General features: G+C 41.6%; 1 protein-coding gene across 1 annotated transcript in view; it reads right to left on the bottom strand.

Moving 5' to 3' along the window:
• Positions 1-22,333, bottom strand: part of Sorcs3 (sortilin related VPS10 domain containing receptor 3) — a 278,227-nt gene that overhangs the window by 89,540 nt on the left and 166,354 nt on the right. The window contains exons 6-9 of the mRNA XM_050146022.1: positions 18,118-18,297; positions 8,739-8,885; positions 7,081-7,183; positions 1,278-1,354 (exon numbers count right to left, since the gene is read on the bottom strand). Of these exons, the coding sequence (XP_050001979.1) occupies positions 1,278-1,354; positions 7,081-7,183; positions 8,739-8,885; positions 18,118-18,297 (507 nt within the window). The remainder of the gene's footprint in view (positions 1-1,277; positions 1,355-7,080; positions 7,184-8,738; positions 8,886-18,117; positions 18,298-22,333) is intronic.

The following is a 22,333-nucleotide window of genomic DNA, read 5'->3' on the forward strand; positions in this document are numbered from 1 at the left end:
AGGTGCAGCATTGGTTTCCTGGCCAGCTGACATTTTTCTTTAGGTTCTTGGATAATGATTGTTCTTTAAACTGAATGAGTTTGTTCTCCAGTTCCAGACCTCTTTAGGCCCTTGCAATAAATTATCTTATATTTTGAAAGTTGACACATAATCATATGTCTGTTCCCTAGTCACTCGATTACAGCCTTTGGAGCAAGATTTGTCATAGTCTTTGTTGCCCTCCTGTGTAGTACTTAAAACAGCGGTTGCATCTGTTAAGTGCCTGGTAACTGTTCCAGTGGTGGTGGTAGGGACAGAGATGGCAATACTGGTAGTGAAGATGCCAGACTTTATTTGGTCATCCAAATTGGAACTTTACCAGCAAGACAGCTAATGGTGAATTCACATGAATCAAGACATTCAGAGCCTTTCCTTTTTCTTCCTCAGTAGAAATCTTATTCTTTTTAAGACTTAGTAAGGTATCACCTCTAATTATTCATTCTTTCCAGTTTTTCCAGTAGAACCAACTCTTTACTCTTCTTTTTTTCCTTGATAAGACCAGTAAAATAATAAAATCAACCCAAACTATATTTCATTTTATGTGAAATTATTTTCTTCATTTAAGCTTTGAACCCTTTAAAGCTTGTGGACATCAACTATGTATGCATTGACTAATATAGTAGTCACACGGTAAGACAAAATTCAGCTTGAACTCAGCATACATCAAATACACAATGGCTGTGTGGGACATTGCTATTACCACTCCAAGAACTATTGCTTGCAACACTGAATCGATTTTTCTTTTAGACATATATGTATTAAGCTGTCTCATGTTTACTGATGGCTGGGTCTATACAGTTCTCAAATTATCATTGACTTCCATGCCTCTTCTGGTTTCAACATTCTAATCTTTTCCCTTTTAGATAAAGAAGCAGATCGAGAACGCTGATGAAGGAGGATTGCTTGCCAAGATTCCTTGGCACCCTAATGACAGAAACAGCTTCATCAATGTATTCCTAGGAACCAGAACAACATTGAGCATCCAAAGCCTGTTACATATATACTGCTGAAGAGATGCCATAACCATTCAGAGCAAGTATGGGGTTTCCTCTTGCAGGCCCGGGTATCTTCTCACCCACCATTACCCCTATAGACTGCCTGCTAGACCCAGTACTGGAGAGCTAGTCAAATATTTCTTGACTACAAAATCATAAGGAGTCTAAGAATCAACAGGAATGGAAGATGTCAGCAGAGTTTACTCTGAATGTCTCCCCTTTCCCCTGAATCGTCACACTTACCTGTCTCCATGTGTTGCCCCCATCAGAGGAGATGAACACACCAATGTCTGTATAGGAGAGTTCTGAGCCAATGTTACCTGAAACATAAGCAGATTGTTTGTAACGTCAGGCAGTTTACATTTTAAGTGTGTTCATGGTTGGAGGAGGAGTAAAAGTTCCCCAAAGGATGCTCACAGTTTTTTTTTTTTTTTTTTTTTTTTTTGTATACACTCTTTCTTGAGGTCACCTAAAAACAAAAACCCAACAGGGGAAGAAAACTCATTATGAGAAAAGTAAGTAAACAGTAGGACACAAATGCATCTTTAGCTGTTGGGCCCAGGGACTGAATATTGATGAACTCACTCACTCTCATTCCCCATGCTGTGTCCAATAGCTCCAGACTGCAGTGCAGTGAAGAAGGCAAGAGCAGGAGAGTGCGCATAAGGATAGAGGACGGCAACAGAGATCTCCTGCTCAAGTATAACATTAGCTTAAGGAAAGCAAGTGGTGTGTGTGTGTGTGTGTGTGTGTGTGTGTGTGTGTGTGTGACTTATCTCTTCACAGACTGCCTTGAAAGTACTGGAATGCAGTGGGTTAAAAAGGGGAAGGAAGGTAGAGGAAGTTGGGAGAGGAAAGTGGCAGGGATATAAAGAAGGAATGGGAAGGGGAAAGTATAGATTTGATTAAACTATATTATATAGTTATGAAATTCTCTAGCAATATGGAAGATGTTTAAATATGAGGGGGCTCATTGGGAAGAAGGGTTTCATGAAGGGGATGATGGTGATGAGAGAGGGTAATGGGGAGGAAAAGTAAGCAAAATATGACATAGACATGTTTAAAATTGGCATAATAAAGTTTATAACCTTCAAAAAGAAGTAAAATTATATAAGAAAAGAAGATAGTTGGGACAGAAGAGATGATCCAAATGGTTAATTAAATAACTCACTGCCAAGCCGTAAACACTGAATTGGATCCCCAAGATCTACTGACGAAAGGAGAAGGAACTTCCTCAAATTGTTTTCTGACCACACACACACACACACACACACACACACTCACACACTTGTGACTTGAGTGCAAACACAGATATACAAAATAAACAGATATAAAAAACAGAAAGATACCGTTCTTTTGTTTTTATTTCCCTAGCTTTACTAACGGATAGTCTCCTCATAGATGCTACACCATTGCTCCACACAATACTCTATAATTGTGGAATTACTGCTGTGTAAATAAAGAACTGAATGATGTTCTTAAGTTAATGTGCACTTGGAGACATGTTAAAAATGAAGAAAGCACCCTGCACATGTAAGAGTTTATCATATTGGATGATTTTTTTCATTAAACATAGCAAGGAGGGAATGTTAGCTCCCACACATCTGTAACCTAAATAAGAGCACAATAAAAATGCAATAATGAAAATGTTAATTGAGCTCCTGACATTTAATACTTCAAAATGAGAAATTAAAGCTGGCTACGGCTTGTCAAGCTCCCATCAGCATCAAGGAGCACACAGCTAGCCAACTTGTTTTGACACATAGGCTTCCAAAAATAACCCCAGTGCCTAGGGCTCAGAACAGGAGAGGGGAGGAGCTCCGAGAGACACTATAGATATCTGTCTGGAAATTCATCTCTTCAGGCACAGGACTAAGGGAAAACAGCCAAAAAGAAAAATACAACGAGTAAGGTCAAGAAGATCATAGTCCTATGATTGCTACCAGGAGAACTGTGGTAAAAAGGAATGGGAAGCCATCTGTGCTGTCAAGAAAATCAAGTGTGGTAATCCATTAGATATTTAGTAATGTCCACTAAGGAAAACAGGAGAGAGGGAAAGGTAGAACTGGCTACATATTTGCCATCCCAAGCATGGTCCCTCAGAATCTACTCTACTGCCTCTTAACCTTATTAGACATTGGCTCTAATACTGCTAGCCTTTCTTCCAAAGCTTCACCCTGCTGATTGGGCAGTTTGGTGGTGGTAAGAAGCCCACTTCATAGAGTCTGTACTCAGAAGGATCTTCCATCATCTTAAGGGTACCCCGAGAAATACACAGATAATCACAGGGACCAGAAACTAGGTTCCCAGATCAAGAAACTGGGTAGAGCTTTTCTAGTATGAGCTTATGCTGGGCCGTGTTCTTCAGTCTTTTTATTTTTCTAAATTATTTATCTATTTATTTTACATACCAACCACAGTTTCCCCTTGTCTCCTCCTGTTTCTTCCCCCACCTCCCTTCTATCCCCACCCCAACTCCATTTCTCCTCTGTTTCCATTCAGAAAGGGACAGGCCTCCCATGGGAGTCAACAAAGTCTGGCATATCAAGTTGAGGCAGGACCAAGTTCTTCCCCTTGCATCAAGGCTGGGCAAAGTGTCCCACCACAGGGAATAGGTTCCCAAGAGCCAGCTTATGCATTAGGGACAGGTCCTGCTCCCACTGCTAGGGACCCCATAAAAGACCAAGCTACACAACTGTCACCCAGATGAAGAGGGCCTAGTGTAGTTCCCTGACTGTTTCCTAGTTGTGGGTCCAGAGTCAATGAGCTCCCACAAGCTTTCTCTATGGGTTTCCCATCAGGACTTTGAAGCTCTTTGCTCATATAATTTCTCCTCCCTCTCTTCAACTGGACTCCCAGAACTCTGCCCAGGGCTTGGCTGTAGATCTATGCATCTGCTTCCATCAGTAACTGGATGAAGGTTCTATGATGACAATTAGGATACTCAGCAATCTGATCACAGGAGAAGGCCAGTTCAGTCACCCTCTCCACTATTGCTAGGAGTCTTAACTGGGGTCATCCTTGTGGGTTCCTGGAAGTTTCCCTGGCACCAGATTTCTCCCTAACCCCATAAAGTTCCCTTCTATCAAGATGTCTCATTCTTCTCCCACTCCCAGTCTTTCAGCAGCTTGGTAGGCAATTGTAACAGAAAGAACGTGGGTAATGTCAGTGAAGGACGACCTGACTAAGTTTTCCTTGGCTAAGTAGAAGGAAGGTTAGGCAGAGTGGTTGCTGAGCATCCTGGAAGGTAGGGCAGCTGTGTTGCCTGAGGGGCATCCAGGAAGCAGAAATGGGGCATGAGACAGGAAATAAGGGTTTCTTACCGACAGTTACTTTGTAAACAAACAAGGTTCTATTGATATTTGAGGGAGCTTTATTCAAAATTCTTTGCTCTGTTTCCTGCCATTGCAACCATCCTCTGCTCTTCTAACACTTGTGAAATAAAGAGAGAGAAAATTTTGGACCACCATGGGTTAGAAATGCACATGGGTTCTCCAAGTGATAGCAGATGGGCGCTAAATAGACAATTGGGGCAACACCAGGTATGGACAATTGGAGTTTATAGGAAGCAGGGCACAGGTGCCATGGAGGTGGCACAGTTAGGGGCTTGCAGACTGGTGTTTGATCGCTACAAGATTAACCACTATTCTACAGTGAGAAGGAGAGTGGGCTTGGAAATGATGCTGCCTCCCTCTTGTCCTCTGTTTCAGAATGTGTATATTGAAGGGGACTGTCGTTGTCTCTTCTTTCCCACTGCTGTATAATCAAGGAACACACTCACAGTGTAAGGTGGTCTGAGCTATAAGGATGCAAATTCTTCACTAGCAGTGGGAGACAATACTCTAGATATTGGGACTCTAATGCTTCTGCTTACTGAAAATAACTACCAAATTCTCCAGAGATGTCCTCAATAAGACGTAGAAAGGAATCTCAAGGCATGCATTCATATACAGCTTGCTTGAAACCGGTTCTCAGATCACTATGGAAAGAGGATGTGAACAGGGAGAGTGGAAGTCAGGGCCCAAATCTATCTTCAGGCAAATAGCAGGCATAGGGGTATAAATATAAGGAAGATATCTAAAGGACACTCCTCCTATCTTACACAATAGTTACTTACCAATTGTTTTCCTGAGGGAAAATTATCTCCCACAGAAACCAGGCCAGCAAAGTAAGCTGGGCATGTGGAAGCAGAACTTGGGATGCTAGTTTAAGGTCTTGACATCTATATCTTAGCTCTCCTGATGCTCCATGGCTGGCAAGAAGCCTCGGGAGTTTGTGGGCAAGGGAAGGTAATGGATAAATTATGGGAACATGACTAAATATTCAAAAGTAAATATTTAATTTCTGAATGTCTGCTAACTCATTAAAGACATAACAGTAGACTAACTTAGAAGTGTGTGTGATCAACACCATCTCATCTACTCTGAGTATTTTTCCTAGTCTTATAAGCGTGGTCTTCTCTGTCTATTCTTGAAGTATCTTCCTAAGGAAGATAACAAGTTCTGTTTTATAGATGAGGACATGAAGCTCAGAAGTTAAAAAACTAAACCAAATGCGAGTCGAGTAAGTGCCAGAGTTCAGCCTAGAGAGCTGGATGACAGCATTCCTGGATTTCACTGCATGCATAATGTATGCATATAATTATGGCTCTTATTGGAGGAGAAAAACTTCCTTCTTCTGATGCAAGAACAGCTTTAATGTCAAAGATACAGGGTGATGGTAGGTGTCTTAAGCAGAGCAGCCAATATGTCCTGAGTGTTTGGAAGCATTTGAAATTCATTCCTTCATGCAATGCTGCAATTCAGCTCTGTTAGCATCATCGTCCCCACTTTGCCAATCAAAACACAAAAGTTCAGAGTGTTTGAGCAATACCGGGCTATCAGAAGCATCTAAGCACTGAATGACCACTCTTTCCCTGTATAGCATCTGCTTTAGTATTTGGGTTTCTGCAGACTTTGAGGAGAGGCAGATAGGTTAAAGGTCCCTGACCTTGAAAAACAACCTCACGTGGACTATGGGTGGCGCTATCACTCTCCAAGCTAGGAACAGAGTGCAAGAACCTACATTCATCTCACTGTCCGGGGCTGCTGCAGAGAATAGCATTTCTTAGTCATGCTGGATCTTGTCCACGCTTATTGAAGAGAAGCTGCCTGTGATAGCAGTAAGCTATAGCAGCCATCAGGCTGATTAAAGTGCTTGAAGGCTGTTAGTGATTGAAAGTTCACTGGATTGGAGCTTTGGAGATAGAATCCATGTCTAGAAGAACAGGGGATCCAGATACAAGTGTTGGATTGGTGGAGGAACACTATATCCTCGGAAAGTCACAGTGAATTTATCTGCTTTCATTAGAGAGAGGGGGTAAAAAGCTACCTGCCAGCAGAGCCGTAAGTTCTAAGATTAGAAGCCGGTCTTGCTTTATGCCAACAAAGCATTCCTGAAGAGGTGTATTCAAATCAAACTCATGCTAATTAAGGCACATCCCCCAGAGACTCCGTTTTCATCTGAGAGATGCTTTATCGTCACTTCTGATTGATGTTCAGTGGACAGTGGCTCCAACAATGCAACCTGAAGTTTTTCAGCCCTTTCCCCCAGGCTCTCTGCCAAGTGCTTAATCACTAATCACGTGTAAACAAACCTTCACACGTGCCAGAGACCTCCTGATTAAAAACAGCTCTGGGGTGAAAGCCTCCATAAAGTATCTTCTGTGGGAAGAGAAAACTGCCCTACCTGCTATTTGGAGAGCTGGGAAGTTCTTACTGTAGCTTTCTCAGACTGAGAATTCCCGGCTGCACTCTCTCTGATCAGTCAGCAGACTCTGACAGGAATGCTAGCCTTTCACTAGCCTCAGAGGACCGCTCTGGGACTGGGGGCAGGAAGAATTAACCTAGAAGCTAAGCCTGTCAAGGCTCCTTGGAACCTAGTTTTTGATGAAGAGCTTTGAGGACAGAGGAATCTTGCTCATTTTCTGGGGACTTTCCATCTAATGCTCAGAAGAACCCATGACCCACACATAAGCTACAAACCTTAGCCAGGGAACATCCCTTACCTGTGGCCACCACAAGTCCGGGGGCTGTGTCCTTGCTAGAGATTCTTCCAGAGGAATATGGGTTTTCAGAGAGCTGCAGATGCAGGTGTAAGGAACAGAAGGGCTAAAAGAAAAAAGAAAATCATTTCATTCCAGGAAAGTCTGGCCATACCCACACCTCTGCAATAGAGGAGGGGCTTGCAGAAGGAATCATCTGGGAATAGCAATGGTTTGGATCCTGAACTTCATACCCATCTGTCTGATGTACCCAGTACCTCACTTTAGAAGTTGTCCCAAGTATCCCTCACAGTTTCTTCCTTTCTTGCTCTCATTCAGTATCAAATGCCTACTCCCCTTTTCTGCAGTCAATTTAGCCTTCAAGGTCTAATTCGTGGATAGCTTTAAGAGGCCCCTAGTTCTTTCTTTAACAAAGATGACAAATGTCCCTCCCGATCTGTTGGTAACCATCAACTCCTGCTCATTAGAGCTCGAAGGGACCACCAGGGAGAATGAAAGGAGGAAGCTGCATGATGTAGTCCAGGTCCTCAACTAGTTTCTTAAGCTGTAGTCTAATTCTGTGTATTTGTATATTTTGATCCTGCTTATAATTATACTTAAAATAATTTAAGACATTACCGAAAATTCACTGGACACTGAACTGTTTTCCATACCCTTTCCTATGCCCAGTATAAAAGGGGTGTGGGAATATATAGAGCTGAGTGTACAGAATGATAAGAACTATGATGAAAGACACATATAGATACAGAGAAAATTAGATGAAGAGAGTAAGATGAAGTCATTACTAAGGTGTGGTAGCAAATAGAGAACAAACCAACCAATGTTTCTGTGAACTATTCCAGTGGGTAGGCAGCCATTTGTGTGACATCTCTTGTATCAAAACCAAAGCCACAGCAAACACTAAATACACCAAAGTGTGGAACTGGACTTTAAATTAAAAAACGGTGGTGGCTCTGCCTGACCTACACTTGACTACAACTCTAGACTTTAACACAGTGTCTAGAAGGCACCTGGCTGATGCATCTCTTTGCATACTTGGCAGAAGACAACTTTTAGCTGAGGATAAACACAGTCTCATATCTGAGATCTTAGAAAGGCTTCCAGGGTAAGCATTTACTATCAGGGAACTGATGGCTGTGTTATTATTAATTATCTTTCCTCACTACTTTAAGTTGAGGTGCCTGGGGGGCAGAGACATCATCTTACAACACCATTTCCTCCACACTGCCTGCCTCAATATTCTGCATAGCAAGGACCCTCAAAAGCTAAAAGGTTAACTGGTCATCCTATGTAGACCGTCCTTTCTGAGCATCCTGGGTTTTCAGAGTAATCTTCGTTTACTCTGACATCAGTTCAGCACTGAACAAACTAGCAGTTAACAGATGGGTTAACCCTACTGAGTACTGTGTGGGACCATTTACTAATAAGTGCAGGCTCATTTTCCACTTCTTCATTTTAACATCAGTTGTAAGACATTGCCTATTCTAAATGAAAACCATGCAATCCACAGAGTGTTCCATACAGTTGGTGTAGTGGTCTGTTCTTCCAACATTACATCAAGATCAAGTTCTTAAGATATAATACTGAAAAAAACACCTTGAAGCACTATTCCCAGGGAAGCAACCTGCCCTGGGAACTTCACATGGGACGTCATAACTGACCAGTAAGCAGTGCACCGGGCTTCCTCTCAGGTCCACATCTGGAGCTTGGAGTAGTCGCCAATCCCTGCCTTTGTTGTAAGTGATGTATGTCTTCACCTGGTCATCCACCTTCTTGTTTGCCAGGAATATGCCCTTGATACCTGCTACCTAGGAAAAAGGTGAGAGATGGAGAACCACGTTGGGCAAAAATGACGGTAGCCTTGGAGAAACCCTGAAAGAATCACCAGAATCTTCCACCGAGTATGAGGGGTACAGAAGAAGAAAAGGAACACAGTAAGGAATGTCATATTCCCCAAGGTCCCTGTTCACCTTTGCACCCTACACCAAATTCCTACACACACACCCCTTACCCATCAGGTTTCCCCCACTTTGCCTGTCTTTGTTCTTTGTTCTGTAGAATATTATCTTTAATTAATTATCAGCAGCCCCCCTGATAACGACCAAAGGATTGACCCCTTCCAGAGGCAGCTGGTTTAGCGCAAATGATTCCACGTGTTTGACATCACCAAGGGAGCACCCTTTGGGGGCAGCCCTCTTTGCCTCTTAGAAATAGTGCAGACATTAAGCGGCAGATGCTCCAGCACTGGGAGCTGATATCAGTGCCTGCCTCTAGCTCACTCTATGACTTTGGGTAATTCACATATTATCTCCAGATGACTTTAAAATTGGTGGTTTCTCTTCTCTTCCCTAGTTGGCTGACAAACGTCCAGTGAGATAATGCAGGGCTCTTGCCAGAGTTCCTAATGTACAGGGACTTTCATGCCCTTGGTATTTTGAAGGAATAAAGAGCACAACAGTAAAACAAGTAGCTGGAGTTGATTCATCAATTTCATCCACCCTAGGCTAAGTACAAATTCCACTTAAACTGCTGCTCTACATGCTGGAAAGGCGAACAGATTCTTAAAATGACAATGTCCTGTAAATGGGAAAAGATTCCTATAATTATCAGCATATTCCAAAGATAAACCATAAAGAAGCTGTGCATGTGTGTGATAAATAAGATAGTGTGTATTAAAAACGAAATAGTTTCGTGTGCGGGGTGTGCCTGTGTGTTGCATATGTGCATCCAACTGAGAGCTGTATATACACACACACACACATTGTTGAATGGCAGGACTGCTGGATTATTTTGATTGTCAACTGGGCTGGATTTAGCATCCCTGTGGAAAGACACCTCTGAGGATACGTTTGAGAGTGTTTCCAAAAGATTTAAGAGAGGAAGGAAGTTCCATCCTGAACAGAAGGCTGTGCCATTCTATGGACTGGGGACACAAACAAAAAGGAGGAAGCTAGATTATCATTAATAATCTATTTCTTCTTCCAGACAAGAGACACATGTGACCAGCCACTTCATCCTTCTGCTGCTCTGACTTGCCCACTGTGAAGTACTATACCTGCGAACTCTGTGCCAACATAGCCATTCCTTCAAATTACATTTGCTAGGTATTGGTTACACCAACAAGAAAAGTAACTAACACACCCAACAATACTGATGTGCCGAAGTTCTAATTTCACTTATCTGCATTCCCCAAGGACCATAGTTAATTGAAATTCACTACAGCTCTGAAGGAACACCAGCGGGAGGAAAGGAGAAGTTTCACAGAGGCGGGTTGGATTTTTTTTCCCCCTTTTCTTCGCTTCTCCAAAATGACATACTTTCGTTGATGAACTAAGGGCTTTTTTTTTAGTTCATTTTTGTAGTAACCTGGCTGGCCTTGGAGAATGCCAACTCAAATAAGACAAACAAAAAAACCTCAAACAAATGGAGAGGGAATGTCCGGAGGACTCTACAATCATCAGGGAAGGGCAGCGTCAGAGGAAGTTCACAATGAGTCAGTGATGGACAGAACCCATGACTGGACTGCAACCTTGAGCAGGATGAAGGTGGGGGAGAGAAATGGTGACAGGATGCTGGGCTCCATGTGCAAGTGGTATGGGTCCCTAGCGGTACTCTTCCTGTCTCATTTCAGAAATACTCGCATCTCATACCCACCCAGGCAGCCTGGGAATATTTTTAAGGCTTGTTTCATTTATTTATTTGTATGTGTGTGATAGATTATAGGTGGAATGTGTGACCAAGCCCGAAAAGGGCACCAGACCCCTTGAAACCTGGATTGTAGATAATTTCTTGGTGCCTGTGTTGTTATTTTGTACTAGGATTTGAAGTATTATCCTCAGGACTGCACAACACTTCTCTAGCCTCTAGACTTGAAGCTTGTTCTTTAAAGTCCACTGCAAAACATACTGATTAAACCTGGCTCCTTTAAGGGAAGCCTTTTCTGGTGTTCTCTTTGGTCACAGAGCTGGTACCATCATTGCTAGTCTGTGAGGGAACTCCGTCTTAAATCAGTTACCCTCTGGCAACTCATGCTCAGGACCTTACTGCCTCCTACTTCCTAGAAGAAAATCAGCAGGTCTGACTCTGGGTCCAGGACCACCTATTCTTGTGAAGTGTCTGTGACATCTTTGCATGTGAACAGGTATGTGAAAACACACGGGAACATGTTTATTCCATTTCTCCCATGAGAGCACCACCCATCACCAGGACTGGCAATTTCTAGGACGCACACAGAAAATTCTCTCAGTCAAAACCAAGAGAATGGAGACCAAAAGTTAGAGCAAAAGAGATATTTCCATGGAAATCTCTTGAAGTAGTCCTGAACGTGTTCCCTGCAGCTGGGCACAATGCCACGGCCATCTCCCTATTGTCCTGAAACCACACAGCCCATGCCATTTGTGTGGCAATGGTTCACAATCTGCACATCATTTTGGGGATGATTCTCGGCATCGTGTCTTATATGAAGAAATGGACATCAGTTTGAAGGACACTTAGCCACTGTGTTTTTTCAGGACAATAACTTTCAATGTTTGGTTGCAACGCAAATTCTAATATATATTCATTATACATCCGAATAATCATGTCCACATCTACTTGTTTGGAGACATATGTGTGGACACTCTGTGACACGAAGGGACCCTCAGGACTTCTTAGGCTCACCGCATGGAGTATAACAGAATTAAGAAATGAGATACATGCTTCTGTTCTTTATCTGAGGAGCCACTTAGCATCCAATTAGCTTTAAATGTTTTTTTTTTCTCCCATTGCAGGAGGAAATCATTAGTGTGGCTGCTGCTGGTGTTCTTGGAAGTCTACTGAGAAGCATGGGATGGTGTCCACAAAAGGGGACAAGTGTCTGGTGTAGCACAGCTTTATTCTTTGTGTATAATGTGATCACCATCTTAGAGTAAAGATTACCAAGGCTAGGTAGCCATGGCAACTAATTGAGAACAACATAAAAATAGCTAGGTGTATTGCAATGTTAACAGCCTACAGACAAACCCTGGTAGAAAGAGAAGAAAAGGCTCGCAAGACAATCAGCTGAGACAGCAGCATGATTCTTTCCCATCCTCCCATACGTGCAAGTGACCTTGGAAGATGCTGCGGTGCATAAGAAGGGAAAGGCTGACTCCACGATGCTGTGATGGAATGGATCTTTGTGGTGATGCAACTGTTTCAGGGGATCACTCCTGCTCCTGGAACTAACCTGTCACCGGGGCTGTAAACATACCAGTTCTCCAAGTTGGAGCTTAGTGAACTCTTATGTTTGATGCTGTATCTGGGGTGAATACATTTGGTTTCATCACCCCAGGAAAAGTTAATGCAATAGTATCAAGTTGGCAAGGCTCACTTTCCCTCTGGGAATCAGATTAAGGTGCAGAGGGACAGTGACTGCCGGTACCTTGGCAGATCATGGTATCCAGGTGGTACGGTCATCTGCTGGTCATGTCCCTAGGACTGAGGGCAAGGAAACTAGGGATCTGCTGAGAAAAAGCAATTAGCATGATCTGCCGTGGGCTGTCCTTAGTATCAGAGCTACAAGAAGGGGCTGACCAAGGTCAGCGCAGGAAAACAGTCCCTGTGGAGTTTATAAGCAGCTGTCCATCTGGACCAGGAATGGTCACTGAAGGCTATAACAGCTGATAGAATGGAGGGAGGCACTAGACACAGGAAAAGTCAAGAAATATCAATTAATAGGTAGAAAAATGGGACACTGGGGCTCACTCAAAGTGTTACAGTTTATCCATCCATGTATATGGAGTTCAGAAGTTACTACAGAAGTGAAAAATTGATTTTCCAATGATACATCATCTAGGTTGTAATCAGAGTGGTTAAATGCATGTGAGCACATGCATGTGCATGCGCGCGTGCACACACACACACACACCCCTTACAATACCTAGTATTGAAGAATGTATGAAACAATGACAACACTCAGGCTCTCACAATGAACTGCCACTTTAAAAACACTTGAATGGATTTTCATGAACATATATTTATATTTAATTTGGCAATCCTACCTTTAAGTGTTTACTCATGCATGAAAACTAAAAGGTAATGTTCACGTGGGTCTTTATAGATGTTAATCACAATCACACAAAACTGGAGGCAACCTAATTGCTCTTCAACTGATGAATAATAACTGGAGCACCCTCACAGAATGGAATGCTACTCGGCAATAAACATGAACATTCGCTGATGCACTTCACAGTGTGTGCTGTGCACCAGGTGACTCCAAAGCTTACATGTTATAGTCCAGCAAGTGTCATTCTACAAAAGGCAAGCGAGCCTAGAAGCCAAGTAGATGTTTCTCAGTGGTAAAGGTTGGTACAAGTGTTGAGTATGTTTCAATGATCATAGGGCATTGAAGAGAAAACTCTTGGGAATGAATTTCTCCCACATCTTGGTGGTGAAGTTAGTTAAACAACTAAATGTACCCATCAAAACCCACAGAACCATATCCCAAAAAGCGTATGTTTTATTGCACATAAATCATATCTCTTTTCTAAGAACTATAAAAAGCACAAAGTTTAGAGGGAAAGTCTGATATATTAGCCAGACAAACATGGATTCTTTTGAATGTAGCATCAAGGTATCCTAGTTGTGTGATGTGAGCTAAGTCGTTCATTTCTATGGCACCCTGTAATTTCATAGTCACCTTAGGGAACAATGCCTACTATAAAGGGAAACAAACAACACTGTGCCTGTGATTTTGGTCTGTAAGACCCACCATGGAAGCCACTGACTCAATATGGTTCTTAGGAGTGTAGCTAGCTAGCTAGTGAGAGTAAGAGACTGCTTGCATTTTAGTTAGGTTTTTTTTCTTTTCTTTTTTTTTTTCGAGACAGGGTTTCTTTGTGGCTTTGGAGCCTGTCCTGGCACTAGCTCTGTAGACCAGGCTGGTCTCGAACTCACAGAGATCCGCCTGCCTCTGCCTCCCGAGTGCTAGGATTAAAGGCGTGAGCCGCCTTAGTTTTAATCAATGGTAATTTGAATTGATATCAATTTGGCTATTGGCTCAGTTTATCCATATGTATGTGACTCTTCTTTACCTATAATACAAATTATGAAATATAATTACATATCAACTACTTCTGGTAAAACAATGTACATAATTTGAGGTGGGTTGTAAGTATGAAATATAACCTGGAGTTTTCAGACTCAGTATAAAAATTATAAAATTTCTCATGAGTACTTTTTATCTTGAGTATATGCAAAGCAAATATTTTGGATACATTTTTACTGAAATTGAATGCATTTCTACAATTAACTTCATCTGCTCATTTTTTATTTAAAAAAATTTATCATAATAACTTTGAAGTCTATTTATAGCTTCTGGGTTATGTCTTTGGAGACCATGTCTCATTATATCGCCCTGACTGGCCTGGAGCTTTCTATGTAGATCAGACTTGCCTTAGACTCACTGGTATAGGCCTCCCTCCCAAAGACTGGATTTGAAGGTGTCACCATGCCCGGTTATCAGTTATGCATTTATTATAGTTACGGTGCTGGTCAAAGACACAGCTGCTACTTTTATTTCATTGTAAGGAGTCATAAGTTGAATACTTAATATCTGGGGAACATCAAAAAATATTCATCAGACCATGAACTCTCAGCACAACTGGTGGTGTTGGAATGGATATTTGTGGGAATTTTTTTATCATTTATTAGTGGAGAATACCTAAATGGAAATGTAGTTCATTTCTAGGAGTATAAAAATCTACAATACTAGACAGTAGAAAAAATTGTTCAAATATAAGTACAATCACTCTCAAAATCTTGCATTCAACTGGTTCATTGTGAACAGCAGCCTTGTTAAAGGAGTGGGCTGCTGGCACCTCACAGGAGAAACCCATGTTTATCTTACCATCAAACACTATTTTCTCCTCTACATAACTATAGCAATGGAAATATTGTACTTTGAAGTTCGAATGAGAGAATAATTTCAGCAAGAGAACTTCCATAGCTGCAGATTACCGCACAAGATGAGTCCTCAACATTGTGTCAGCCTTTTCTGGTGAGAGGAAATTCAGTAGAGTTGGCTCCTACCATCTCCAAGGAACCTTGGTGCCAAGACTGTGGTCTTTACCTTGGTAGGATCACCTATATTTGTCGAGTAGATTGTCCTTACACATGAGGCCTCTGTCACTGGACAACACGCACTTGGTTCAAGTGTATATATTTAGTTGGATTATACATGAAATTTACTGCTTTCCCCATCTGCATTACTCAAGGGCACTTGAAGTCCAAAAGAAATATATTCTCTTTGCTAACTGGCCATATGGCTCCCATTCTCACTATCTGTGTATTAGAATCTCCAGTGAAGAAGGTTAAATCCTAATGACCCCTAGAGACCAATTAAATCGAGCTTTATCTGCAAACCACAGAATGTATCTCTGGGTGCAAAACAGCACCATCCATTAAAACTCTTCAATATGGTCATGGTCTAGATAATGTCAGGCTCCAATTTATTCACTTATTATTAAATGCCTTCTAGAATCTGAAACCTAATCAATTATCCAATTCTTACCCATGTCCCTGACAAGCATTATTCTGTACAATTAGGATGGCTAACACACTTTATCAAAAATGTAAACTGTCTGTCTAGCCCTTGGTTCATACCATTCCTAACATTTGGGATGGAACAAAGTTCACCACTACTTTCTCCAGAGGGTACTGGTGGGACTGATTGGAAAATGGGCCACCCTAAGAAAAAGAACCAGGCATGCACAGCTCATCATGATCCATCATGAGCTATGTATCATACAATTAGCTGTGATAAAATTGAGTGGAGAGCAAGCAAATTCAGAGAGCTTTCTTTAAAGCTGTTGCCATGCCTAGTCTAACTTTCTTCTCTATAAAAGTATACTTTTTTACTGATAAGTGATACTGAAATGCAAGCAAGCCTAACTTCAATAGTAAGAAAAAATTACACAGACCTGGGCATATCCTTCATGCTGATTCATGCCCAACTGCATCTCAAGGTGATAAAATACCATGGAGACATGAGCTCCTTTTCTTAGAGAATGAACAGCACTAGCAGACTCACCCATCACATAAAGAACCACAACAGAAGTGCAGTGATTTCTTCCTTTTTGCTTTTGTCTGTCTGTCTGTCTGTCTGTCTGTCTGTCTGTCTATCTATCTATCTATCTATCTATCTATCTATCTATCTATCTTTCCATCTATCTATCTATCTATCTATCTATCTATCTATCTATCTATCTATCCATCCATCTATCTTTCTTTCTTTTTCTTTCTATCCATCCACCTATCTATCTATCTATCTATCTATCTATCTATCTATCTATCTATTACTTATTGTCAATTTATTTAGGTTTTCTCTACGTAGCCTAGCCTGAGTTTGAACTCGGGATCCTCTTATCTCAAGTGAGTGTTGAGATTAGAAATGAACACTATGGTTTCCAGATGGGACTTATATTTCTTAACTATGAGGTCATCTGAAGCATTGTCTATACTTTTCTTTTTGTGTCAGACCACAGGGGTATGAATAATTATCCTTACAGTCTTCCTTGTACAAACAGGAAGCTGGAACGGCCTGATTCCTGGGCATATTCTTCTAAACCATACCTCAAGACATAACTTACTACTTACTAATAACAAAGGTAGATTTCTGTCTCCTAATTAGGTAAGGGAATGCAAGTTTGCCAAATTTATCTATGCCCTTTAGACTTTGCTACCAGTCTTCTACATAGACATTCCCTTAAATAACTTCATTGTTAAAGAGAATCATTTTAGACTTGCATAAGACAAAGGCAGTGGACGTCCCAGCATGGATGACAGAGGGTCACAGAAGCTCTCATCGCTGGCTACACTGCGGCTGACAGATGGTGGCTGCTACAGGAAGGAGATTCAGCTTACCTTGGGAATATGACACGTGATAGTTGGGCATGAGCCATTTGTGCAGATGTGGACAGTCCTAACCTGACTTGGTGAAATATGAAGAAACTTTAAAAATAAGATGTGAAGTTGGGAATGGGATGCAAGGATAGCGACCTGGGAGAAAGTAGGTGAAGAACAAACAGCTCAGAAACCAAGGACAGATGCCAGAACTTGGACAAAAACTGACCAGGAGAGACCACAGAACCATGGACTGAACCTTCTGCTCCTGCTCCAAAGAGCCGCCTGGGCTGTGTAGACATGGAAATCCCCCAGAGAAAAGCTCACCCAGGTTACCCAAGGGCCCAGCCGGAGCTGACTGAGCTCACTCATCACAACCAGTATGGGTTTAACCAGCAGTCACTGTTTGTTCTTGGCACACAAGACACACTCTCTGCAAGCCTGAGCCCATCCCATCCCTAGGATAATTCAGGTCACCTCACCATTTCTCTCCCTAGTGTTGTCAAAGGCTAGACACTGACCTTAAAGACATAAGGAAGCATCATGTCTCTAGGGATCCATACCTAAGTTTTTCTCTGATTTCTGTGTGTACTCACATGGATTCCTGGGAAAGTGCCCTTTAGCTGACACACATAATATATTTTATATATAATAATGCATGATACATACACACATATATATATACACATAAATACACACACACATATATATAATCACACAATGAACTCACATCAAGACAAATTTTTCATTATAGCTTATTGTGGCATTTCCTCTCTTACCAGTATTTTTCCTTCTTTTCCTCTAAGCTATGTTCATAAACATCATTTAAATAAATTATTTCTGTAGAGTTTTGAAAGCCTACTTAAGGCTTAATCCATGCTGTGTGCCTTCAATGCTGGCTTGTCATCATGTTCATACACATGAGAACTCTGATTTTACGGAAACTGTCAATCCCTTTCACACTCCATGCCACTAGGTTCACAATGACGTCATCGCTAGGCGAGCACTTTGCCTTTATTTCCTTGGAACTGGGGTACAAGGAGGTTACATCTCTTAACTCAACGCAATTGCCAATGAAAGCGCTGGGGTCAAACCCAAGATCACAATACTTGCGCTTATAAATTTAAAGCACATGAAAAAGAAAGGTCAATCCCGAGAGGGGTCATTTTGGCTCCATACCTCATATAATTCAATAATGATGTTTCCCATTAGACCTCGACTGCTCTTAATGTTCTCCATCGCCAGAGTGAAGTAGATCCCGCGAGTGTCCGAGATGTAGAGATTGTACGTGTCGTTCTGGTTCCATTCTTGGACGGCTGCAAACACTTGGTTCTCATCTGTGCTGATGATGTGCATGTCCTAAAGAGACAGGAGACCTGTGAGAAGGTAGATCGCCACACCTTTCTCCCCGCTGGGACCTGGAGTCATCGCCATGACTGGTGAAATGGAGAGAAATCTTGAGTTATAGTCAATGTTAAGCAGTTCTGCATTGGACTGAGGCTGTAAATCGTGAGCATCAAGATTTCTGTTCCTAGCTAAGTGACAGGAAGATGGCTGGAAGGGGCTTTAGAGGGTATCATTTCCAGTGGTTTCAAGGGATTCGTCCATGCTCGTTTTTTATTTTTATATCCGAAAGCTAGTGTTAGTGCTAACAGAGGTACCCAGCCTTCCGGGACCCTCACGTGCGGAGCAGCAGGCCCCATGCTCGCTTTTGAGCTCCACTTAGGTTTTATGTCCTTTAGGGCAGTGTTTTCCTCTTCCTTCAGCATCCAATGGCTGTCATGGAGACAAGCGGGCTTGGCTCTAGACCTCCAGCCTCACATAGCCACAGGAAGCTACTGTGTGCCCAGCAGCTCTGGGTGTTATTTAGTGAAGCTGAGTGAGTGTCTGCTGCAAAGGACATGAAGTTATGCTGGAACAATAATCACACTCAACCTGGAAATCAGCGCCCTGGGTCTTACTGTCGGCACTGCACTGTGAGATGAATGACGGACAGATGCATCAATCTCCACAAATTTCAATTTGCTCCATAAGGAGTGAGAATGAAAGTACCTAATGTTAAGGCGCTATTTGGTCATTTAATCTTTTTTAAATTAAAAGTTAAATAATCCTACAATAGAAATAGTTTGATCTTACCATTTTCTGGAGTAAACTAAGACATACTGTAGTTCATCTAATTGCTCCAGATCACACGGACAGTGAATGGTGAAACCAGATTTTGGATATCTGAGTGTCTGACTCAACAGAAAGGTGAGTTTCATTTGAATGCATAGTTTTTAGATGGGTTATTTTACACTAGTGACCAATAAAGGAAAGAATGACTGTGCATATCAGTTTGGCCTCAATGGAAAACTATAAGTCTAGGCTTTCAGGTGGACATGGCACCTCAGTCCTGGATACATCTGTTTTCTTGTGGTGTGCTCTTCACATGATACCATTAAGTTCACAGACCTTGCATTTATTTTAGTTTCTAAGCTTGGTCTGTATTCTTCCTAAAATCTAATTTGATAGTTCACAACTTAAAAATAATTTAAAGACATATCACAAGCATGGCTAGGCACTGTGTAATGATGGTACATTCAACTCCCCACCAAGGAATACACATTTATCATGGGTATATGTTGTCTGGCTAAACATCTGTTTAAAGTGATGATGTTAAAATGCATAAATACAGTGTGAACACCATGTAACAGGTTACAGATGGAGAACTACACTCGTGTATGTGGAGAAATGCCCTAGCAACAGCACCATCAGCAACCAAGGCCATAAGCAAAATAATAACCAGGCAGGGTCTAACCTCTGCTTTATTAGACATACCTTTCTCAGGAAACCATTACAAGTGAAAAGAAGCAACCGTGTCTTCAATGTCAGCACTGTAGTGTGTGTGTGTGTGTCCACCACCACTTACGCCATTTTATTAAAGAATAAGTCATTTGATCTGGACAACTAGGAGCAAATCAAATTTTAGACCTTTTGTTAGAGGTCATTTTTCAGGAGCCCCTGGCCTTGAATTTTCAAGGTCACCTTGACTCAGTCTTAACTTGCTCATTTGTGCTTATATATCTTGTAGAATTACAGGTTCCTGCTGAACTGACTTAAAATAGAAAGAAGTTTTACTCCTAAGATCCATGTGAAGAAACCATTTGTGTAGGTAAGGAATGAATGCCCAGGAACCCAGTAGGAGGGGAACAGCAGCTGCAGGAAATCCGAATTAAATTCACTTACCCTGTTAAAAGTGCAATAGAAATGCCTAGGTTTTCCCAGATGTTTTGGTCATAAAAATGAATGAGCTAAGTTATTTTAAACTAAACTAATGTAAAGTGAGTGAGGAGAAAACAGCTTAGAACACCATGGAATGGTCAGGGTTAGAGGCAGCCAGCGTTGCTGGAAGGGCATATTAGGTAAACGCTATCCTGGGGCTGCACCAGCTGGTGAACAGGTACTCCGCCTCAGGTTCAAGAAGCTAGAATGTCTCTCATGTCTGAGATTCTATGCTGTTCTCCTGAAAAGTGCTTTGTTTGTCAGTCTTTCAGCTGAAAAATATGACTAACATTACATCAAGAAACTAACTCTCTAAACAGCATATTGCCAAGGCTATAACACTAGGTGATCTACATCTCAAAATGATCTACAGATCTTCATCAGTTTCTTCATACTTTCTCATTGAGGAGACTGGAGCTTTACTGTGCCACAGAGCGTGATGATTAATCTTGATGCTTAACTCCAGAACTATCCTCCCTTGCCTGGGGAACAGACCTCTGCACATGCCAGTGGAAGATTATGTTGATTAGGTTAATTAATATTAGAAGACCCACTCACTGTGGGTGGCACCATTCCCTCGGCTGGAATCCTGGATCTTATAGGAAGCAGAAAGTAGGCTGTGTGAGCACAGTTTCTGCTCTCTGCTTCTTGACTCTGCATCTGATGTGATCAGATGCTTCAATCTCTGTGACTTACCCATCACAAGGAACTGCAATTTTGAATGATGAACCAGAACAAGCCCCCCCCCCGTTAAGATATGTCTACCAGAATATTTTTATCACAGCAATAGAGATGGTGACTAAGATCTCCAAGCTATCTTTGAATTCCTGAATTCAAAGGACCTTCCTACTTCTGCCTCCAAAATAGCTAGGATAAAAAGACAGTATGCCCAGTCTGACCTTGACATCTCAACAGCATGCGGACATGGGTCCCTCTGTCTGAGATCGTGACTAAGAATGACTAGCAGAGAGCCTTGTATTTTACAACCTGAACAAGTCTTCCAGACACAGTCCTAGGGAATCACTTTGAAAGGTTCTACCAGGCATGCACAACTTTCTAACTTGCAACATGGCATTTTCTACCTACGAAGTTCTCTTTAAAGAACCACACAATTGTAATAACTATCTGAGCATGTGCCAAATACTCCTTGGTGCTGTGTGAAAAGGCAAAATATACAGCCCTAAGGTCTAAGGTCACACTATTGTTTCCTTCATGGAATGATACAGAATGGAATCCCAGAGAGGCTAGGAGTTCCTTCCAGAGCTCCAGAGCTTAATCATACCAAGTAGAAGGGGGTGTGAAGTCACACCTGGTAGAAGACAATTCCTACATTTTTTTGTTAGTGTGTGATTCTTCAAGTGATTTGGACTACATGTTTCTGATTCCATGTGAACTCTCTCTCTCTCTCTCTAAATGGTTCATGGATAAACAGAAATCAGATAATAGCCAGAATATTAAATCTTTAAGGTAAAAAGCAACACTTAAGGGAAAATATTATTTAAAAGTAGTCCATCAGGGTTCTAGACAGTCAAGAATGTTTTTTTGAATGTAGCAACCTCAACTGTATCCCAAAACATGTGTTACTTTCTTGTTTGCTGGTCCTGAAAACACAAAGGAAGACTTTTAGTGGTGATATCGGGAGAAAGAGAGGAAGGAAAACATAGTAAGAATACACTGATGAAAAGGAAGCTTGCTAATGCTGCCCCAAATTGAAAAGTCTCAGAAGTAAACACAAATGTTATTAGGAAAACAGTGATCAATCATACCCCCTGCAACTTCAACAATAATTTGGAAAAAACTCCTAGTCACTGTTTGACAACAAAACAAAACCTGACTCTAGATGTAAACACTAACGAAAATATTTCCTTGTTCATGATTCTTTTTAATATCCTGGGCCTCCTAAAACTTTACATAAACACCTAAATGACTAGGCATTTCCCACCCTCTGGGCACCACATTGAAAGTAGAAAGGTAGGAAAAAGAATAAAAGATAAATAAAGCCTACACCAAAGAAGAAGACACTAAGCAGATGATTGACAAAGATATGACACATCTTGGCTTTTCTTGATGTGGGATTCCCCTTTGTATGCTGTGAATACCATTGGTTAATCAATAAAGAAAACTGACTTGGCCT

This window comes from Alexandromys fortis, unplaced genomic scaffold (assembly GCF_014885135.2).
Source record: "Alexandromys fortis isolate MF-2015 unplaced genomic scaffold, M_Fortis_MF-2015_v1.1 scaffold_16, whole genome shotgun sequence".
Classification (NCBI taxonomy): domain Eukaryota; kingdom Metazoa; phylum Chordata; class Mammalia; order Rodentia; family Cricetidae; genus Alexandromys; species Alexandromys fortis.